At 36.5% G+C, this 23,688-nt stretch overlaps 1 protein-coding gene across 1 annotated transcript in view; it reads right to left on the bottom strand.

Moving 5' to 3' along the window:
• COG5 (component of oligomeric golgi complex 5) overlaps positions 1 to 23,688 on the bottom strand; it is a 174,508-nt gene that overhangs the window by 43,654 nt on the left and 107,166 nt on the right. The window contains exons 8-13 of the mRNA XM_041474602.1: positions 18,135 to 18,300; positions 16,927 to 17,039; positions 16,755 to 16,832; positions 3,962 to 4,043; positions 1,504 to 1,708; positions 640 to 801 (exon numbers count right to left, since the gene is read on the bottom strand). Of these exons, the coding sequence (XP_041330536.1) occupies positions 640 to 801; positions 1,504 to 1,708; positions 3,962 to 4,043; positions 16,755 to 16,832; positions 16,927 to 17,039; positions 18,135 to 18,300 (806 nt within the window). The remainder of the gene's footprint in view (positions 1 to 639; positions 802 to 1,503; positions 1,709 to 3,961; positions 4,044 to 16,754; positions 16,833 to 16,926; positions 17,040 to 18,134; positions 18,301 to 23,688) is intronic.

Raw genomic sequence — 23,688 nt, 5'->3', positions numbered from 1 at the left:
ATGTGTCCAGAGGAGGGCAATAGATCAGGTGAAAGGACTGAAAGGAATGTCCTGTGAGGGACAGCAAAGGATGTGGGCTTGTCAACTCTGGAGAAAAGAAGGGGCAGCCTCATTGCCCTCTGCAGTTTCCTAAGCAGGGGAAGTGGAGAAGGAGGTGCTGAGCACTCCTCCCCAGGATCCAGTCAGAGGAGGTGTGGGAATGGTTCAAAGCTGCACGAGGTGAGTTCCAACTCAGCATTAAGGAATCACACCTGTAACAAGAGGGTGGTCAAACCCTGGAACAGGCTTCTTAGAGAGGTGGTCAATGCCCCAAGCCTGTCAGTATTTAAGAGGCATTTGGACAATGCTCTTAACATGTTTTAGCTTTTGGCCAGCTCTGAAGTGTTTGTGCAGTTGGACTGGATTTATCATTGTAGGCCCCCTCCAACTGACATATTCTGTCCTATTGTGTGTTACTGTATTTTATCCCATCCTAACCTATCCTAAACTCTGACTTGATTTTTGCACTAATCTACTTTATAATTAAAGAGTAATCAACCTTTTACTGCTAAGGAAGTCTCCTTTCTCAAACTGTAAGTTATGAAACAAGACACATTCAGTATTTCCAAAATACATTTCCAATGCCTTATATGTGCATACCTGGCTATAGTTTTAATGATGCTGTCAAGCTCGTCAGAAGAGGGAGGATTCCGACCTCCAGGAGGAAAGACAAGATTGATGGGGTCAAACAGTCGAGACAAGGATTTTGACAGATAGGCAGCTTCATACTGTTGCAGTGAATCTTTCAAGGCCTTTTCTGGACTTTGCACACAAGAAAATGTTACTACATTTTAAATTGAAATACACAATAGCATTAAATTTTTCCAGACCTACAAACTTTGCAATACTGAACCTGGTTTTTCTTTCTGCTTTTTAAACATATGCATATGAAAAGCATTCTTCTGATAAGTCTCCCACTGACTGCTCAAGAACATGTTTGAGTCAATACAATTCTCATATAAAATATTCATTTTCTTACATAAGTCTAGAAGTCCTAATAGGCTTGATAAGCCTGTTTCAGTTTGATCTTTCTGATATCACTTAGATCATGTTTATTCTATGATGTATAAACTAAAAACTGTGAATCATAACAACTGAGCATTTGTCACATTCAAATGATTGCAGTGTCATCAGGAGAAAGCTAGTGCTGTAATCCTAACACATACAAAACTGATTTTTCACCATTTTCCTATTTTTTTTCACCCAAAGAGACAAAAAGATAGAACTTGTTCAAAAGTCAGAGACTTTGTGAAAGACAAGACAACCCAACACTATTAGATATATTGCTTAACAAAAAGCCTACAGCTCTAAAATAGCATTAGAGCAGTAAACGCAAGAGGGGAAAAAAGCCTTTAAAATTCTCCCGCAGTGACAATTTGAATAACAGTAAGTTTTTAAAAAATTTTGTTTTATTACAGGGTGCAAAGATTCATATTTTATAGTCATACAGTTCATAATACTTACTCATAATCTTCATTTTTTTGCATGAATATGTCCTGTGCATCTTCTTCCATTTGTTGTAGTTCGGCAAAAAGATCAGTAGTTCCACTTGTGTTAAAATTCCTCTGAATATTTTGACTATATTGTTGGAGACGCTTCCATAAGTCATTATAAAGCCTCAGTAATTTGGGGTATTCTCCTTCAAATGCTTGCTTCAAAAACATAGAGGCTGTAAAATAAAGGAGTAAGCAACGCATGATGCTAAGTTCAAACTAATTTTTTTATTCCTATAAACAATCTCTATCCTTGCATTTATATCAACATTACACAATGTTATCCTAAGTTTAATATTAATAATGTAATATTTATAATTAATTTCAAAGTGACATAACTATAACATTAAATGCACTTGACAAAGGCTGTAAAGCACCAGTATAAAACCCACAACTGGAAGACCAGATATGAAAAAATTACTTTATTTTGTACAATAAATGTTTGTTATCAAACTTTATTATTATTATCACTCATTTATGGCCAAAGCGTAATTGGAACTCTCTAAATCTAGAGATTTGCTAACAATGTCTTGATGGAGGATAAGTGTGGGGCTGTGCAACTTTGAAGACAACAATTTAAAACAGACAAAGATAACCCCTATGAACGAAAGTCTTCAGAAATGTGATGAGGGAAGCATATGCTTTTATGCACACTTCTTAAAACAAGGCATTTAATATGCAATTCCTAAACTTGTCAGAGAATCACAAAGCCAGCAGAAAAAGCAGCATTATTTTCAGCCTTGAAAGGCTTGCCACAAGTAACAGGAAATGAAACAAATGTACAACTGCTTTAGCAACTGTTAATCTTGATCTAACATCACTCATACTCTAGAGATTTCCCATTACATTAGGAGATTAACACTGCTCCATTCATTCATAGGTTTTTCAGGTTCCAGACATCTGCCCCATTTCACCCAACCTGTGCTTTCAACTCAAATATGTAATTTTGAATACTGGAGGATTCACATTTATTATCAAACACAGAGTTATTTTAGGTCATGAAGCTATGTTTACAAAGACTGTCCCAACCTCACAAAAGCACATCATTATCTAATATCAAACCTTTTACACTGCCATAAATTTCTATTTTGACATTATTTTTCTGATATCTTCTTCTGATCTGTATGATCCAAAACCTGACTGATGTCAGTGCATTCAGTCACCAGAAATTTATGTTAAAAATTAACATTTTCATTTAGATGCCTCATTGAAATGAAAAAATATCTCCCCAAAACTCAGCTGTAGCAAGATAAAAGCATCATTCACATCAAACCTCCCCTATAAAGTTTATATAAAACACATTATTAAAAACTGTAAGCAATAAAATAGTTTTGAATAGCTGTTAGAAAAAGTGCAGCTGCTAAAACGTAAGAGTTCCCTCAGTTCTGCAGTGTTGGTTGGTCCTGTTAACTGATGTCATAAATTGACAATCTCCAGTGTGAGTGCTGAGAACTGGCAGCACGTGTTCAGTGTGAGCACAGGAGGCTCAGGGTATGTACTTACTGTCCTTAAAGAAGTGCATAAGGCAAACAGTAAAATTAATATGTTTTAACACAAGATGCATACATTTTCTTTTGGGATCATCTAGTTACTTAGCAACCACTGAGTATGAATCCATCAGCTAGTTCCTCAAAATTATACTGCTGCTATAAAGCCTGGAAGGACCAAATTTTGAAGGGCTGGTACAATAGCTGAGATCACAAAGATAAATGCACATCTTATGCCCGTCACCTCTGATGGCAAAAGATTAAATTTAAGCACTATGCAAATGTGAAAGATATATTTATGAAAGTTCCAAACTCACCTATGATCCAACTGCATGCTGCATTAGCATGTTCTGGTAATAGAACTGTCTTATGTTAACACACAATTTATATTTAATATTCCGTGATTGTATCGGCCATTTACATATTACACATGTAGAGAACATTGTGTATAGTTCAGAACACCAGCTGTTCATCTGTACTTATATAAGACAATTTTGAAGTAACTAAAATCCTGTTTATAATGGAATCTAAAAAATGACTGAAATATGATTTTTACAACCAATCAGCATTTAACAAGAAAAGACTATGAATTTATCTTTAAAATCAAATTATTAATTTTGAATTTGGCAAACCCACTTGCTTCAGGGAGTATAATGTACTATTCCAAACATTTTTACCTCCACTCACAGTTAGAAAAAAACTTTTTGTTATTAGATAACAACTACTTAATGAAACAGAAAATATTTATTTTTGAAAATTCCACCATAGTTTAGGAGGACCCTGTCTGGTTACAAACCCAGAAGTTTTAAACGCACAGACCTTGTGCTGAGTGAACCACTGCTATAGTTCTGGTAGAAGAGATACCGAGCAAAGGGCTTACTGAAAAGCAAGATTCAAAATAATTACAGAACACATTACAAACCATTTCTACTGAATACTTACAGTCTGTTGCTGACTGAAACTGAGAAGAAAGTGTCTGGGTTACTGCAGTCCAAAATTTGTACAAAATATCAGACTGGCCATCCTAAGAGCAAGGGACAAAAGGAATACAAGTTTCAAAACATGCTCTTTCTCAAGCAATGCAAATGCTTCCAGTCAAAGCTGCTCCTCATCACTGAGGATAAAAACAGAGTAAGTGAAATCTGAGAAGTTTTCCTCAGGTTTAGGGCTAGAAAAACTATTGGAGAAAACAAAATAAAAGCTTCAGTCTTGTCTTGAATTAAATATTTTCCTCCAAGTCTGAGCAGAACTGCTCCCAGCTCTCCAGGAGTGTGAGTGCAGCCTGAAGCAGCACACCTCAGGAGATGTGTTAGAAAATCTCCCTGCACTGCAGTGACCTTCCCGTTCCGTGGGAGTTCTCGTGCTGGCTACACCACAGCAATTATTCACTGCCACTACCACGCGCTGGCTAACTCCAGCCAGGGACCAACCACTGCCTGCTGCACACAGAGCAGCTCAGCTTCCCAAAAACATAAACCACACAAAAATACAGTGAACCTCACAGCAGACTCTTCACTGCCTCTTGCCAACGGGGAAACAAGGGAGCACGCCAAAGGGAATGTGCAAGGGCAGGCTGCTTCCCTACTGCCCCCAACATCTGGCACTTAGGGTCAAGCATTAAAACATGGTTTTTGATCCCTGTCTGTTTGAGGTAGAAAAAAAATTTCAGGAGATAAGGATGGGTATCCCATCCTGCCTACTTGTTGAGATACTTGGAAGACTGTTCAGTGTTGTCATGGGAAGAAAAAACCCACTCTGAGCAGAAGGGTTTTCCCCCTTGCATGGTGTACATGTCATCCCTTGATCCTATGGCTGCATTAACCAGTTTGACCAGATCACTACAGGAATGATAATCAGAAAAGAAAAAAAATGTCAGTTTCACTTCTGCACTGCCCAACAGTACCACAAAAAGGTGGAGATAATCTATTAAATTTAAAAGTCTCACTACTCCAAAATGAATTACTACTACTTAAGATGATAAAGGGGAAAAAAAAAGGTTCTCTTTTCACTAGCAGTGGCAATAATGGGCAAAGCAACAAATGTCTTTACAAGGTCATTCATTAACAAGTACCACTGCATCCCTCTTGAAGATCTGTTCATTGAAAGACTGCAAGTTCAAGCTCAAGTTTCAGTTTAAAAAAAATCATCTTCAAGAGTTAATGTAAAATCTGAAAATCAGTCAAAGGTATAGTGATACATTTAAAAGTAATGATAAAAAATAGGATTATCATCACAAACTCTGCAATTAGATGAGGAATTAATCCAACTCTACTCCTTATCTAAAGATAAAGAAAGGTAAAGTTTATGGGTCATGTGTTAAGAATTGAGAGAGAACATCTTTTTATACTGTTGGACTCATAAAATGTACGATAATTAACACTGAATGCTAAAATAAACTGGGATTATGGAATCACATTTTTCTCTTCTTGAGGACAATGATGGATTTAGAAATGGAAGTAATTTTTTATAGCTATGTTTGTATTTTCTGTAAAACTGTACTTGACTTTCATAAATGGGTGAAGTAAAATTAGAATATCAGAAAATTATTCAGAAAGATCACTGCATAAAATCTCTTTGATAAATTTTTTGCTATAGCATAAACGTGAAATTACTTAATTCTTTATTTCACAGTTTCAAATTCAGAACATGAAGACTACTATAAAACAAATGCCTTTCACATCAAGTATAAATTAATTGGCTTCCATATTCTCTATCCCAGCCTGGAACACTGGTTGCCTATTGAGCATGGTAACTCAATTCAAATTCTAAATAACCTAATGGAAGTGGAAAAATACCTAGACAGCACTTTCAAACTTTTTTTTTTTGTGTGTGTAATTGCCATCTACATATCTGTCACTGTCTCAGCAGAAAACACAGTGATTAAAGGGGCCAGAAAACAAATATACATGTACCCCTCCCCATCAACATTCCTATCTTAATTGTCAGATTCCACATGGTGACAAGTAACAGCAACGTGGGATGACGATTTATGTTGTTGTGGAAATACATCACTTTTCCATGTATCTCTATATACACACATAATATAAGGTCAGACATGCATACATATGTTCTCATGCACAGATTTGCACAGGCACAAATTAGCCTCTGCTCATTAGTTTCTTTGTGTCTTCTGACTTGGGTGAATGGTGTACATGAACTGTATCAGAATTTTGTAGGGAAGAAGGCCCTCGTGGCTCAGCTAGCCAACTGTATTATGTATGAGGAGAGACAGAAGGGAAAAGCTTCATGAAAAAGTCAAATAACATTTTCTACTGACTGGCTATTCAGTCAAAAATGTTTAGGGGAAAAAATAAATGCCCTGTTTTCAAACTAACTAAAACCATTATCTACAGAGTGCTGGCTGCTTGCATGGCATATGACATGAGATTTCAGTTTGTCCAGTGCTGAGATGCAGTCTCTCTGGAGGTGAAATATAGCTGCTGATTAATAGCACAGAGAAGACCATGTAAGAGTCTGTGGCAGGAACTAGAGAATATTGTTGCCTACGCATACACCAGGGGGTATTTAAGTGGGTGGACTGTAGCTACCAAAACTGCAAGGCATTAGCATTAGATGCTCCTGAGGGAGTAAAAAAGTGCCATATGCAACCATGAGAATCCAGAAACAATTTGTTTAAATCTGTAATTTCTTTTGCTTACACATTATTTCAATATATTACTTTTGAAGGTACATTTGAGCCTCTCACTGCTTGTTTTTTTAAAATTATGTATTCTAATAAGGATTAGATTTATGAGAATTATAATTTAACTGCTTAAAATGTAGCGTGCAATTCCATATGACAGTAATCAACACTAGAAACTTACAAGGAAAGGGTAGCAAAAGGAGTGTTATTCTCCAGCAGGAAATTAAAGGAATGTCCCTTGTAAAGGACAACTTCTTCAAGAACTAAAAAGATAGGATGAATCTGGAAAAGGCAGTTCTGCTTGCTTGAAATGTACACAGCAAATCTACTGTCTCATCTTAATGTAATGTAAAGTTTGTAAGTCTTCCCCTACGCTTCATATGCAGCATTGTGAGCAGCAAACCACAGTATCAGAAAGAAACTCTCTTTTGGGCCTTTCACTTTCCAAAAACTAAAATCAGCTAGCTAAAACTACCTTCTCATCTTCCCATCTGCAAATAATGAATATAATCCTCCTCCACATTTACACCAAATATCCTCAGCGGTAGACAATGTATGGGAGCATTGGGTACATCCTCATTAGTGATTCAGTGTGTAGATAGGCTCTTTTTGGTCCAAATCTGTCTTGTGTCTAATGTTTGTCTTGCAGAACACACTGAAGTGTGCTAGCAGACTAACTTCCACAATTCAAGGAATACACTACCTCATAATTAGTTTTAAAAGAACCACTTCTGCAATTAAATAGCTTTTTGCAGCATATTATTATATAGTTGTAAAATAATCCACAAGGATGTACTAATATTTCTATCAATTAATATTCTGAGACTTTAAATCAGGAATTTTCCATTTCTCTTGCTTCTGAAAATGAAATAGAATTGGAAGATGTTAAATTATTTACACCCCCTCCAAAATAAAAATGCTTGCTTTGAAATCTAGTCACAAGCAGATTAACATCTTGTGATACAATCCCTTGTAGCAGGAGCAGCTGACAAGATGAGTAATGAACTGCATCCGATTATCTTTTCAGCTCTGTAGCAATCATTTTCCAACAGCTTCCTATGCCATAACCAACAACACTGGAAAAAGGTCACTGTTCTGTCACACTGTCCCCCCCACCCAGCATATGTGTTTAACAACACAGAGAACACATAGACCTTTGGAAGGTAAGAGATGTTATTATCTGGCACAAAGCTGTTTCAGGTGCATACTGTGCACATAGAAAACCTACATAAAACATCCATACATAATTAAAAGTCTCCAGAAGTAAATTATTGCACTTTAGCATAAAATAAAATGTTGTTTCCTCTTGTCAGGCGATATGTTTTTCCTTCAACAAAAGAACCTTAACTGTAATTGATGGTATCTAAAACTCATGATAGGCAAGATTCAGGCTGACATATACATATGTTTCCCATCATTAAATATACCAAACTATGAACATTAAAACGATGAACATTAACTGCAAGCAATTTTAAGACTATAATGGCAAACCAGAACTTTCCTCCCAAATCAGATCCATTTAACGCAGCATTATTGAATGAATGAATGGTACTCTATGTTTGCAGCTTTATTTTGATCTCACTGCACAGAAAATCCGCACATAAATCATACTTTGTACCACTACAAAATAGTGGGGAATTAAGATCAGTCACAGAATTGGCTATTTTCTAATAAAAATCTGTTGTGAAAATGCTCCAATGCCTAAAGTACACTTACATAAATTAGTATCTACCAACCAAAACTGTAAATCAAAAATACCGTCACTATTGTTGCTGTGACCAGTGACCACTTTATTCCCCAAAATTGAACAGCTGAGCAGGCACTTAAATGATTTACATGATTTAGTAGCCCCTATTCAATTCCTTCGGCAGTGCAAGACAGTTTAGATCTGTTCTCCTCTTGTTAATTCTTTATTTTCAAAAATGAACTGAACTGCCCAGTAACATACACTAGGCCAACCCTCTGTCCTTCTGACCTTCTGGACAGCTGGCCACAACCAGGGAATGGAAAGATACTTTTGAAAGATGTATGGACTACTAGCACGTAGCTACTTATAATATGTTAGTTCTAGGTAACCCACTTGCATCTGTGTAGAGTAAAATAGAAAAACAACAACCAGACTGCACTCTGGCCCAGCTACTGTAGTCTTCCTCCTTTTTCACACTGTTTAAAAATTTGGTACACAGTCACACATACTATTCACAGAGGAATTACTTTCTCATGAAAATCATACCCATAAATCAGACATAATATGTCCAGCAGGCTAGACCACAAATGGTGATGTATTTTCTCAACAGTGAGGCTCACTATATTGTCTATGTGAATGGGACAAAGTTTATCCTTATTAAAATCATAGACTGAGGCAGTTTGACTTCCATAGTATATACTACTTATGAAAAATAAAAAATATGCTTAACTGCTTTGCTGAATCAGGGCCATAACCAGCAATCTGCTAAAAATATTTTCACTTTGTGTAAGTATTTAATTTCAACTATTACTATAAAGTCACTATTGTCAATACTCGGTACAAACAGTAACATTCTGCAACTTTCCCATAATAGGTCAGGTTTTAGATAAAACATCTAAGGTTGTATAATAGAACCAAAGAGTCACAGAATTAACTAGGTTGGAAAAGACCTCTGAGATCATCAAGTCCACCCTACAACCTAACACCACCTTGTCAACTAAACACGGCACCGAGTGCCACATCCAGTCTTTTTTTAAACACCTCCAGGGATGCTGACTCCATCACTTCCCTGGCAGCCCATTCCAATGGCCAATCACTCTTCCTGTGAAGAAGTTTTTCCCAATGTCCAGCCTAAACTTCCCCTGATGCAGCTTAATAACACTGCATAAGGCCAGTGCCAGAAGACATTTGGACAGTGTTAGTCCTTCCTGCTCTCTGTCCCAGGAACACCATAAGGTTCCCATCAGACCATTCCTTTACATTCCTCCATTCTCTTGAGGTCACTCTTGATGGCATTATGACTCTCTGGAGCATCAGCCACTACTCCCAGTTTTGTGTCATCAGCAAACCTGCTGAGGCTACATTCTGGCCCATCATCCAGATCACCAATAAAAGTCTTAAAACAGAACTGGACCTTGTATTTGACCCATTGTGGGGGTACACTACTGAACAGCTGCTAGATTTTGCACCACTGATCACCACTTTCTGGGCCTGGCCATTCAGCTGGGCCATTCACAATTAATCCCACACTGATAATAAAAGCACTCACAGTGCAACTGGGAGAGCCTGCAGACTCAATCACCTTCTGTGCAATGACTGGTGGTAGGGAAAGGATTTAGACCAGTATTCTTTTACTGGTATGGGGAGGGAGGGATTTATACTTGTCTATTAATTTTTTTTTTCAGTAGTCTTTTCATGTTTAGTGCATGGTACTACAGCACCTAAGCAGACTTGTTAATAGCGTGAAGCGACACTATTACTCAGATTGATGCATTGCCTGCATAGATTTGAAATTTAGATTCGATGTTGGCTGCTCACAAGATTATAGAAGAAACTACAGACTGACACGATTCATGTGCTAAACCCCTTCTCACTCACATGAAAACGACTCGTTTTTCCAGTTCAAAAAATATAACCCATTTTCACTAACAGCTACTAGTAAGTTAATAAACCACTGAACAATAGTGGGCTGAGTACCACTATCATCAAAGGACAGATATTACAAGCTCTGTATTCACTGGTACTATACAACAATATTAATGCTAAAGCCTGGAAAACTGATTTCAAGTCTCCTCAAACATAAAACCAGCTTACCTCATTTAAAAAACCCATATCAAACCACTAATTAACTTTGCTATTACTGAAATGAAATTAAATCTCTTTAGCTCTGTTCTTATTATAACATCTGACATTAAATCTAAATTCAAGGAATGAGAATGAAAGCACCCCCCTTATTCAGTGTTAGACAAGAATGCAAGAAGATGCTGAAAGCACATATATTTATTCTTACAAATGTCTCTATTTCCTCCACACTGTAAATTTAGAACTTAATGAGTGTAATTTTCCATCTGTGAATTATCATATTTGTGTCTGTCTAAAATAGCTATTTTAACATTCGAATAATAAATCTGACCCACTGATTCTAAACTGGCTTCCCCTTCATGACAACCACTTCCAACTTATTTTTCCCTGTAGAAATTTTGATACTTTGAGTAGAATGTGAAAAGCATCTTTACTGTGAAGCCTCTTTGAAATGTAAAACAATATAGTGAATATTAGCATGCAGCTAGTTGCTGCAGGCTCCTGAAATCAGGCTTTGCATACTAACATATACAGTGTTTCTATCTGTAATCAAACGCTCCGCCATGGAGAAATACAGGACTTGTGAATTTGCTCTAAAAACAGAAGACGTTTAAAGGACAGTCTAAATATTTTTTCCACCAATAAAGCAACAATGCAAATGATTTAACAATTTCATATGACAAGATCTTATGGGACAGAAATAAAGACATCTATTTGCACTATTTCTATAGCAACATAATTGCCAAATGTTAGACTGTGAACAAAAAGCCATCATCCTCAGTAGTGCAATTAATCAGTAAAGAAAAGACAAATTCTGAGTGTGTTCTCAATAACCCTTTTCTATATCCTTAAAGTAGTCAGGATTAAATTTCTTCAAATAAGAGTGAATTTAAATTTCTAATGTTATTTGTATTATACATTACAGGTGCAGAGATGTCAATAAATGACACTGTGATTTTAAAAATGACCTTGATTTGTTTTTTGTTTTACCGCAGGGCACAGAATTTCATTACACTGGGTTGATCAGTTTATATCCAAGGTGTAATAGTTTCTAGACTTCCAGCTGTAGTGCAACATTTGAAAAAAGGTCTCTTTATGCAGGTTTGCTTTATTTCTCAAAAACTTTCTTGACTAGAAAATAAAGTTAAGACTGTGCATTTCATAGAATATTGGAATTCTCAAGTGATTCCTCAGAAAAACTAATTTGTAAGAAACAAAAGTACCTAGATATTAAACAGTGCCCTGTATCTTCAAAACTACTTAAAACATTAATTAATCCTTCCATATTCCTGCAAGATATGCATCAACTGGAAATAAATGAACTTAGTATTCAAGAGCCAGTAACTACCCCAGGGATTTGACAGCTTTCTTCTACCCAGAGAAGTGATTTAGTATGTACAGCTTCAATTCCAACCATGCTTTCACCTTGAGTACTTCATATCCCCTCCAAGGATGAAAGGATGGTTCGTTACCGTGTCCACTCAGCCCGGAGCTGTTCAGGTAAGATTGACAAGAATGATGATAAAAGGTGGCACTTCTGGTAAATATATTTCTTTTCCAATGGCAAGCTGACTGAAAACCAACTGACTTAGTAATTTGCAGTCATCACTGATCTGCAATTTGCACAAACACCACCAAACAAGAAGTGAAAAAGAGCAAAAGTCATTATTACCTACTAACCTACGCAACCTCCACACCATCCCTTTTCTTCACAGCTGCGTATTTCTGTCAGAGAAACGGAATTAAAGTTCTACAGAAATCGTAGTGTCATTAGAAAACCATTGCACAGGCTCTGACCCTCCCATGTCAATTAGAATAAAAATACTTTTAAGTATGGCTGCCTGGGCACACAGATCCATTCAAAATGAGAGTTGACTTTTAACTGGTATAATTTTCTTGGCTCTTAAGAGTCCTCAAAACTTCTGCAATTCAGAGGGCAATTTGTAGATCTGAAACAAAAATTATCTTTGATATTTTGGGAACCAAAAACCTGCTCATCCACCTGGGTTTAAATCTTCACAAAGTACCTCATTATGGCTTAAATAACAAACAGAAATCACAGTAGAAATGATGTTCAAGTAATCCAATTCTGCATTTACAAAAAATACTAAAAAACAAATCTCACACTTGTAATAATTGGTGAAAACCATACTATTTCTGAATTCACATAAGACAATAATTAGATTTTTTTTCAATATTTTCCACTTGGGATTATTTTTTAATTGGGTCAACTGAATGTGAATATGTGATGTAAATGTGAATAATTTCAAAGCAGCAACATTTTTTAACAAGTTTGGACGGGGAGCAGAAATTAGACAGTGAAATAGAAGTACACTCTGTCAATAAATATCTTTATTTTCCATTTATTTTCTTTATCTTATGTAATGCTGAGGACATTTCTTTCTGTATCGTTAACACCTCATATTGCCAGTGTTGACAACTCAGGAAAAAAGGCTGCTTACTCACCAAACATTCATCAGCAGAAGCAATGATAAGAGCCCTCCAGAAAGTGCATAATAACACTCCCTAGAACTCTCAGCTCACTTTTTTACCCCGAGGCTTACGTAAACGACAGGGTTTGTGATGTGCCTTGGTTGCAAACAGGACACCCAAAGGCGAGCAAGGGCAGCTCTGCCTGCACCTTTCTGCCCAGCAGAGAGACCCAGTTCATCCTTTCTGCTGACCACCCCAGCCCCCCTTAAAAATGATTTGTTGCTTTTCAGGCTGCTTTTCTCTTGGCAGAACCGTTCCCTGATGCCTATGTAGGAGGGAAGGAGCCAAAATAGATGAGGATCAAAGATCATTTTCAACTCTTTTACAAGGGGCTAAGAGGGACTCTAATTAGGAAGGTGGCTGTCACACAAAGATATGTTCAGCTGCGATTTACACTGAAGTCAATTGTAGTTTAGGCATTACAACAGCCAAGGAAGGATTAGTCACATTGAAAGAGAGAAGCAATAAAGCAAAATAAACTGAAGTAACCTATTAGCTCTCTGAAGGTGAGTTAAGCAACTGAAAGAAGTGATATAAATAACCAGTCATTAGGTGAACAAAAATATCAAATTTACATTATTTAAATCTCATTTGTAATTTTAATTTTTGTCCTTAAAATTATGACAGCATTAACCCTATCTTTTAAAAAATGTATACAGTGAAATCTGTATTCATTTTCCCCAAAACTAGAAATCAGAACTGCATGAGTTCTGAATTCTTTTAGCCCTCTGCAACTAAAATCTAGTCATTAAAGACCTTTTTTCTTACATAAAACCCACAAAATATCCATTCAATCGTATTTCTCCTTTAAACAACTAATAGATTTGTTAAAAAATTAAATCTATAATTTAAATATGTAAACATTAATAATGAATCTATAGCTCATGACTAGTATGAAATGAAGCAGTTTTTAGAAGGTACTACGAGTACATGATTTCTTTTTAGAATTGCATTAATTTCATATTGCGTAAAAGGAAAAACACCAAAATATAGATCTGCAAAGAAAAAGAGTGAAAAAATGTGCAGTATAAATCTAATGTCCAGATTCTTCTATGATCCTCATGTAAGCCTGACACTGTTACTTAACTCTTGGCCACATCTAAAGCTGGTAAAAATTGGAAGGGAATTCTGTAGGAGAAACCATAGGGTAGTAAAGATGCAGGTGCTGTCATTGTCCTCATGCTGAACTGCAGAATTTAAAATTTTCCAAGTTCTGTACCTCAGCTTCTTCATCTATCAGGTTTTGTTTCCTTTTTTTTTTTTTAAGAAAAAAAAAAAAGAACGAGATTTTTGTGAATCCTTTAATTAATTAGCTGGTGCTTTTAAAATTACATTTTTGGATACAACATGATACAACACTACTAAATATTATTATGGTAAAAGGTAATTAGAAAGCCGGAAAGCACATGTTTGATATCATAATACAAAATTAGAAAAACTGCAGGCTGTGCTATCTGTGAAGAGAAAGACACAAAAAATCCCCAATGGAAAAAGAGAATGATGACTTTAAAAAAAAGGCAAGTAGCTTCCTTGCTATTAAAGGACTTGTGCTTTAAAAAGGCTGGATCTCCTCCTCTCTTATGCTTCCTAGGATGATACTTGCACTGCAGTAATCAAAACAAGGAAGCAGATGGACAGGCAAAGTGGTACTGCAGCTGCTGCAGAAGATGACTATAATAATAATGTTGACATCAGTAACAGTAATTAGTGCACAGACTGTAGAGTGGATGATTCGTTTTCCTATCTTCTGGAGTGGGCATGCTGCTCTAGCAAATGGGTACAATGTTAGTACCTTTGGCTTGTTTTGTTCATTTGCTCAGTTTATTAATGAAATTGAACACAATACAGAAAATCCAACTTCTCTCCCTCTCCAGAACACTTGCTGAGGAAAGCACATTTCAGTTTGGCTTAACACGAGATGGAATCTTCATTAGTAAATGGCAAAATACCAATTTCTTATTTATATCTAAAACAATTCATACTCTCCCATACAGCCATCTGTACTTACACTCCTGAATTTCAGCAGCATGCAGTATGTGTCTGGTTTTGTCTGAACAACAGCTCTACTCTTTGGTGTGACTTCACCTATCTGCAGCTTGGTGCCACACCTTTTTCAAGAGACACCAGAAGAAATGGTCTAATTGTGAGAATGTCCAAGAAAAACACGATGCAAGACTGAACCATTTCAGGCAAGAAGTAAGTCAAGCCATCAGCAGTACTCTGCCATGCTGAGAGAATTCTGCTAGCAGAACATCAGATAAGGATGTACCACTCCTCCTTAGCTGCCCCACTGAGAATGACAGTGGCCAGCCTGGCACTCTACTACACCCTACTGTAGGCGTAGTACAATCGGAAGAGTGAAAACTGCGGAAAAATAAATAGATGGATTTTATTTGGGAAATAGAACTTTTCACTTAGATGCAGTCCTGCAGTATGAATGTTAAGGGAAGAAGGGTAATAGAGAAATCATGGAACATGTTTAGCATAAGACAACACGGTAAGCCTTTTATTTTCTAATGAGTTTTTACCCTGGTTCCACTGAAATTCATTTTCCCTGCTTGTTTAGTCTCCAGGAGGATAAAATATTTCTTTTGGCTTCTCTCTATTATCAGCCTCAAAAACTGGAAAAACTCCCTTTTCAGTTGTTGAAAAACTCCTTTTCAAGTGATGCTTTACAAGAGGGAAGAGTGAAAGTCAGAAGCATGGGCACAGAGTGGGAGCCACTCATGAATAACAACAGATCATTTACCTGAGCTCCCTTTCCATCCAAACTCTTCCTTTCAGCATTTCTGGTCTGTCTCCAGGTTTCTATGTTTCTCCCTAAACATGCTGATCCACAATGACCCAAACTGGGGAGGGCTGATCCATCCAGGTAGCAAGAGATTTTATTTCCAGATTAAACACTTTTTAATTAAGAAAATATGCTAGAAGTTTATAAACTTTTTGAGGGGGGTTGTGGATTTTTTTGGTTGTTTTTTTTTGTTTTGTTTTGTTTTTGTTTTTGTTGTTGTTGTTGTGGTTTGCTATTTTTTGTTTGTTTGTTTTAACACAGAAAGAGAAGCTTGAAGTGCCTCATAGAAAAGTGATGCTCTGTGCAACATCTTCTGGAGACGGGCTTAAGAGACAGATAAAGGCTGTTTTTAACCTTTATTATTTGCTTTCACTGTTGAGAAGTCCACGTTTGCATATGAAGAGCTTCCCCAAGTTATTTCAAATATTAAGTCCATGTAAATTAAAAATCCAGTTACACACTTGGAAAGAGATGTCAGCAGGAACATGTCTTTTGTTTTCCCTCTCTTCTACTAATGTAGATGAGACAGTTTCAGTAATCCTGTTCCTACCACTGAAGGAGACCATTAATCAAATTATTCCAAATATGAATAAAAAACAATGCAAATGAATGGAAAATAATAGGTATTCAAAAGAACAGCCATGATTATTTTTCAAGGGAGAAATTGTCAAGAAGTGAGAAACAGATGGCTGAAAATGATAGATGAAGACACGTTCTCCTATGCAAACTAACAGATTTAATTAATTACTCAAATCACGTGATATCACAGAATGACATTAATGATCCATACAGTGGTGCCTTATCAGCTCCCTTTTAAAGAAAACAAAAGAAATTACAACAAAATGAACATGTTTACATCCTACAGATATAACACAGATCACAAATATATCCTTCAATGTTAGTTTGAGTTTCAACACTTTCCCATCAATTTAAGTAAAAAAAAAATTATGGAACTGTAAAATTGTAAATAAACTCATTCTCTCATTACATTTTTCTTAAGAGATTTACTAAAGTGTATTCAGCTAAATTAAAACTTTACCTTAGCTATCTCCTGTATGAAGCAGACATGTGACACAGGATCTCTTTTCTTTGCCAATACTTTCTGCAAATGCTGCACCTGTAAGAGAGAATTTATTGAGAGGAAAAGTGACATCTAAATTCTTACATCCAAAATTGCATGATGAGACAAACAGGAATTAGCTGCAGAGTACCTGTCCACAAGCAGCACAGATCTGATCCATGAGTTTCTCCATGTTTGTCCAGAGGGCTGCTCGAAAAGCTGCTGTGTTCCCAGGTGTTGGCATAGCAGCTCGACCAGGGCCACCTAAATGATTTTTAAACATACACAGCAGCACATTTCAGCTTCCACATTTAATGAAAATTAAAATATTGGAAATACAGATCTCTATGCACTTTGACAGATACTTTTTTTTTTTAAGTCAAAGCAGCCTAAAATACATCCAGAACAGGTCTTTGTGAATGGCCTCAGTTGTCTCAACTGAGAAGCTGACTAAATTCTGAAGTTCAATGGGGATACTTCATGCTCATGACTGTTACAAGCTCTACCAATTCAGCCTTCCACAGAAGCACCACAGTAATACCAATGACCAGCTTTGCAGGATTTAAGAGTAAAGGGAAGTGGGAGAGAGAGCAGCTGTGAAAAATACAGCTATTACCAGCTGAGGACTTAAATGCATAGACAAACTGCTAAAAAAAGTGACATTCCAATTGAAGGGCATGCAGCTTCTAAACAATCACTTCACTTGAGAGAAGATGCATTCCTGTACTATTCCACTGATTATGGGTCTGGACCCCCACCTTGTTGCAAAACTTTTGAAAAAAAAAAAAAAAAAAATTATGTTCCCAACACTGAAGTTCAAATTTGCCGGCCCACTCAACTCCTCAGTATTTTTTGGTATCTGAGCTAAGTGGGAACTAAATGTTTAATAGTGCAACATTTCTTCATATTGAATAGTCTGCTTTGAAACAGTTTTCACCTGACAAAAGCAGAACAATGTAGTTGCAGGCTTCTTCCATTGACTGCAAATAATTTCAACCCATAGTTCGCCCACCAATAAAAAGAAAGAATTTAGAATCATGGTTCCATGAGAAACAGCTAAGAAAATGCTACACATTGTAACCTAATGAGGACAATTTTCTGGGCAAGTTAGGAAGGAGTGGCAGGGAGAAATAAAGGAAAACCTCAGAGCCAAATATCAGACAGACCCGATTTTGTAAAATTAAATGTTTCTAAATTAATTGTTTTCTGAGATATGCCTACTCCAACCCTCAACTGGTTAAAGCAAGCAGGGAAACATTTCTAGAACAGGCTTGGATGTGAGAGTTTCTTTCATTTTATAACATACCATACTCCTCTAAAAATAAACAGTTATCATTCTCTGTAAAAGAAGTATCATACCTCTTGTGACTGTTTGAGATGGCTGGGTCAACACTTTGATATCCAAAGCATTTTTTATGTTCTCTTCCAGCACTGTGCAGTATCCATCCACCACATTAGCAATGGTATCCTTCAAAGTCCCAAGATTATGGAAAACCTGAAGAGCAGTTCCCACTTGAGTAGGATTCTGAAGAAAGAAGATATTAAAAAATAACAATTATCTTTAACTGTTCTATTGAGATGTTTTATCCCTGATGAGACACCATTTTAGTGGGCAAATTCATCTTTTAAGTTCAGTTTGCTAATTCATTCTGTTTAAGTTACTGGCATCCTTACTGAATAATAGAGAAGGGAGGGTAAAGGAGAGGACTGATTTCCTCTGCTCTCTGAGCAACGCTTTGCTTAGCTCCTTTTGGTGCTATCCTCTGGATATGAATGGAAAGAAAGGAACTGGAAGTACTGCAGGCAGTATCTAACCTGCGGTGTGTTATCAGTCACTGACCCAGTAACTCTGGGGTTAGTTACAGTACAGCTGTATTCAGCTATGGTGTAGCTGGTAATATTGCTTTAGCATACTGTGCTTGTTACACTACTGTCAGTTAAGTCACAAATAGTTAATTAAATGTGATACAGGCTTAAAAAAAGTACTAATGAAGGATAAGAAGAAGCAAGCAGGTCAAACCCCTTCTACTGACTACTGCAAAGTTTAAGCTTGTATTTCTACATTTCTATTTCTGATGTTGATAATAACTTCATTTTTCCTCACAGCAGAATTAAGAAATAAACCAATGCAGTGGATATTTCCTGAGCTTGCAAAAAAAAAAAAAAAAAAAAAAAGAAAAAGAAAAGAAAAAAAAAAGAAAACAACCGCCTAACACAGGGGAGTGAAAACTGAAAACTGTCCAAAACCTGTCCAGGTCCACTGTTTAAGAGACCTCTGATAAAGATTAAATCCGATGATAATTCCACTTAGCAACACTAAACACTGGCATGGGTGCTATTCAGCAAGAGAAAAGCCTCAAATTATTGCCTTTGGAAACTAACCACTGTCATCCATACACTGAACTGCTTTTTTAATTAGCATTTACAGGCAATTAGTAGAGGAGGCAATCAATTGGTCATACACACATTAGAGATGCAGTCTTTTGTAATTTTTTCTTAGTTATTTCTGCCAACAGTAAAGAATATGGTCTGACAGAAATGCTGGCAGTCAGACTGGACAGAAGTATCTGAGAATTCTGTGATTCTGTGAGATTCTGTGACTCTGTGAGACCACCAGCACTCCCCACTGCAAAGCCCACTTTGGCTTTGGCCATGGTGCAGCTGCTGTGCTGAGGATGCACTTCTGGTACATCCACCTATGGCACCAGGTTTTCTGATCTGCTGGCAATCAATGTGTTCCCCTCAAACCCAATGTTTCAGAGGTCACACCCCTATAGCTGCACATTCATGCCATTTTTTCTAGGCTTCCTACACAGTTAAAGCAAAAAAAAACCAGATCCCATCTTCTTTCCCATGAGGAGTTCCCAGGTTTAGTGGAAAGCAGAGGAATATTAGGCATGTATTATGGTTTGCAGACCTTATACTAACTATACCAGTTTCTTTTTCCAAACAGTGTGGGAGTTAATGAGCATTCCCAGCATAGTATTACGGGTCTGGGACTTGTAGGTTTAGTTTTTTGACAACTGGGTATGCTGTAAAATTTCTAAGCATCCTGTGGGTGTGCTTGTGGAGGTGGGAAAGTAAGCCATAAAGACTGGAAGATTAATGGGATGTCAGAAAATGAAGAGTACTATAATGCAAGGAGGGAATCTGGGGACAGAATGAACAAGAGAAAGAAAATATAAATGGGAAGAGGATGGGGAATAGAATGAACAGACTGGCAGAAAGAAAGAGAATGAAAGTGAAAGGAAGAAAATATAGGAAAGACACACCTCATTTAACAGCCTTTCCTAAACTGTTGTATTTTTTACAGAACACTTACAAAATTATAAAACCAGGTAGTCAGTAATACAAAATCAATACCTTACTATTACTACAAGACTGCTCAACTAGATTTTGGTCAGGCTCTAATGTTCATATATTAAATACTAAAAAATAGAACAGCATCAAAAGGTGAGCTGGGCACTATTCACCCTTAAATAATCAATGGCCAGATACTTATCTTCCTGACAAACAGGCAATACAGGCACAAATAACTGCAGGCAAAAAAATCAATCTTAGAGCTACCACATCACAGTTTAGCAAACTAACTCTGTAGTTACTGGGCAAGAAAGACACAAAAACATACTCCAAGAGAGCCTGAGCCATATTTCAAAAGAAATGGTTTTAGCCAGAAGTTTCAAATCAAAATACAAAATCATGGAAACCTTTTATTCACTCAAAGTATCTTCTAAATCTGGTACCAAAATTAAAATCAGAACGGAACAAAGATTACGCAGGTGACCTATTTCTTATTTGCTTTAAATTGTGGACATGGCCACAGACAGAGGGCTCCTAGCTCATGTATTCATCTTGCATGGAATTAGAGACATATCAAATCCCTGACAAGGTAGAACAAATTATTATTTTATTTGATTCATTTAAAAGAATTTTCTCACCTCAGGAAGCAGGAAGCAGTTATAGTTTCATATGCCCCAGACAGGCTATGTAACAGTCCATTGTTGGTTTATGACTAATCCTAAGAGAATGGAAAATTTTAGGCACAGCTAGTTTCTAGGCTTAGACAATATGTTAAAAAAAATGAAGCCCCTCTTAGGACAAAAATTATGTGAAAAAAATGTGGAAAAGCAGAATGGAAATTAATTATTATACTTTAAGGCTTGCATATACATCTCAAAATTAAACTATTTATCATTATACACACTGGACAAAAAGTTGAGAGCCAGTATTTCAGAATTTGCTACTACTAATAGATATTGATAAGAATTTGTCCTTTGTTATTGGTAAGAATTTGTCCTTAATATTTTTCTTCTACCTGAGAAAGCTTAAAGCTAAACAGTTCTGAGATTTGAAAAGCTGCCATAATTTCCATCAAGAGGAAAGCATGCATTTGAAAAAAACTGACTCCAACAGTGATTTACAAAGGAAAAGAGAATCACATCAGAGAATAATAATGAGAATAGCTATCCAACAGGAACAATATGGAAAATAATATAACTACTTTTGAGATGGAATTTAATGAGTTAATCAGCAGTATTTTATAACCAATTTGTCTGCCACTGCAGGCAACCACACTTAGCAATGTTAAAGTGTTCCCCTTAGAATCTCCATCCATAAAAAATTTGTACATTTGCCATAAACTTGAAGCTATGGCAATCAAAAGAGTAGAGGGCAAAGAAAAACAGAAGTGCATTTAGGAATATGTTAGCAATACAGTATAATTTTAGTGCATAAACACAAGCATACACAAGTGAAGTAAAAACATGACCCCACAAAGTGTAGGGCAACAACACTACCTACTCAAAAATTAACTACACTGATCTTCAGATTGCAAAAATTATTATGCATCTGGGAGTTAAGGAGAGATGGCATTAAGTCCACCAGTAATATCCTTCTCCATTCAAAGCACTCCTCCATCTGGCAAGTCAGAACGTAGTATGTTACAGATAGATGGAAACTAAATTCCACAAATATAAGAGCTTAAGAAGACTCAGTGAGTCATCAGTTCAACATATGAAGAAAATAAAACAAAAATCAACATGCTCAAAAGCTAGTTCTACCATGAAACAAGTATCACAAATATTTTAAAACATCTAAGTTTCTCAGTATCCACCAGACAATAGTTTTAATAGCTTGATCAGAAGGTTGATACCAGTAACAACTTGGAAAAAAAGGTATGGGTATTTCAATTTATGTTTTTGCAAAACAGATACTCATTCAGCAGAAACTATGAAGAGATGTTCACACCAGATGTCTTTGCTAATTTTCTCTGTGAATGAGAACCATTCATTTTATTGACATAACTTCTGATTAATTTTGTCCCATCCGATTCCATTTGGTTCTGTAGACAATCATAGACAAGGAGAAAAGTAAGTGTCATGCAGTCATTAGTATGAATGTGGGTTTTTTCACAATTACATCATGTGGTTGTTTCAAAGAGCAGGTGACTGGATTTAATAACGCAGCAGATGCTGTCCAGGCCAGCATGGCAGCTACAGCCATTCTCAGAGCACAACCCCATTTGGTCACTTCCTTTCCTACAAAGATAATAACCCTGAGAAGACTAAACAGAAATGTCATTAAAGACTTAAGTAAATATATCTTACATTTCTAATTTGAAAGTATCTCCTAGGATGGAACAAAACAATTTTGTTTTGTCAACTGCCCATATTGCAACTATTTTATAAGGGCCAAGATCGTAGCCTTTTATTTTATGACTGCCACTAGTATTATCAGAATAATCTTCTGAAAGCATGCCTAAGGAAAGAGCAACAATCTTTTTCATCATTAGAAATGCAGCTTGGACAAGCAAACCTGCTCCTCACAAGAGAGAGTGGTGATGACACTGAGCTAATTGGGGGACAGGAAGATTCCTAGCATAAGGCTGAACCATAAACAAGAAACTTGCATAACTAGGCAGAACTAATGGCTCAAGTGCTACAAATACAGCTTCCAAACTCACACTCCACCTTCTCAGGGTGCAGGATTCACTGTGTGGATCATTCTCTACCCAGTTCTGTCTTAGGGAACGTCATATCATTATTTCTTTATCCAGTACAAATCTGTCCTGAAGATTCCATGCCACAGGATTTGGACCTGGTAGACTATCAGCTTCCTTCTCAAATGAAAATGTGCTAATTGGCAAAAATATTTATAGTCAATCTGAGACAATTTATGGTTTATCTGAGACAATTACTATTACTTACACAAAGAAGCAGTGTTACAAATGTAATTAATTGTTAACTTTCATGCAGTTAAATTTCACAAGTACCTGCACCACCAATAATCAGAACAGCTCTCCAAGGAAATGCTCTTTTACAGTATAGTTTAGAAGGACCACATACAGAGAAGTCAAACTTGGACTAGACCCTCACTTAGAAATTATGTTCTATAGCTATTAATGCATAAAAAGACATTTCTATTTTGCTTATTAAAATTAGAACAGTGGCTCTGTATTCTGCAGAGAACAGATAACCCTGATAAAAGGACATTTCTATTTTGCTTATTAAAATTAGAACAGTGGCTCTGACTGAAAATCTTTCTCATTCTGCAGAGAACAGATAACCCTCTCCAGGAGAGGCTGTGGCAGGCTGATAGATATAGACAGACAGACAGATACATAGATAATTCAAGAGTTGTGATTTCAGTGCCCTGTCACATTGTTACCTCTTATGCAAAACATGCAGCATATCCCATAAAAAAAGCATTAAAAATGTAACACAGCTCAAAAATAATTACATACATTGCTTAGTTGAAGGAAGATTGATAATTACTAATTAGTCCAGGAATCACTTAAACACAGTGGTCTGACAACACAGCGAGCAAGGAATACCACAACATTCCCTAACCATCAAGAAATAATCAGCACTAAAACACAAGAACCCCAGAACAGGATGCACACTGAAATAACCAA

The sequence above is a fragment of the Pyrgilauda ruficollis genome, unplaced genomic scaffold, assembly GCF_017590135.1.
Source record: "Pyrgilauda ruficollis isolate IOZ18807 unplaced genomic scaffold, ASM1759013v1 scaffold33, whole genome shotgun sequence".
NCBI lineage: Eukaryota > Metazoa > Chordata > Aves > Passeriformes > Passeridae > Pyrgilauda > Pyrgilauda ruficollis.
Note: the sequence above shows the minus strand (reverse complement) of the source record. Positions and strands in the feature narration are given on the sequence as shown.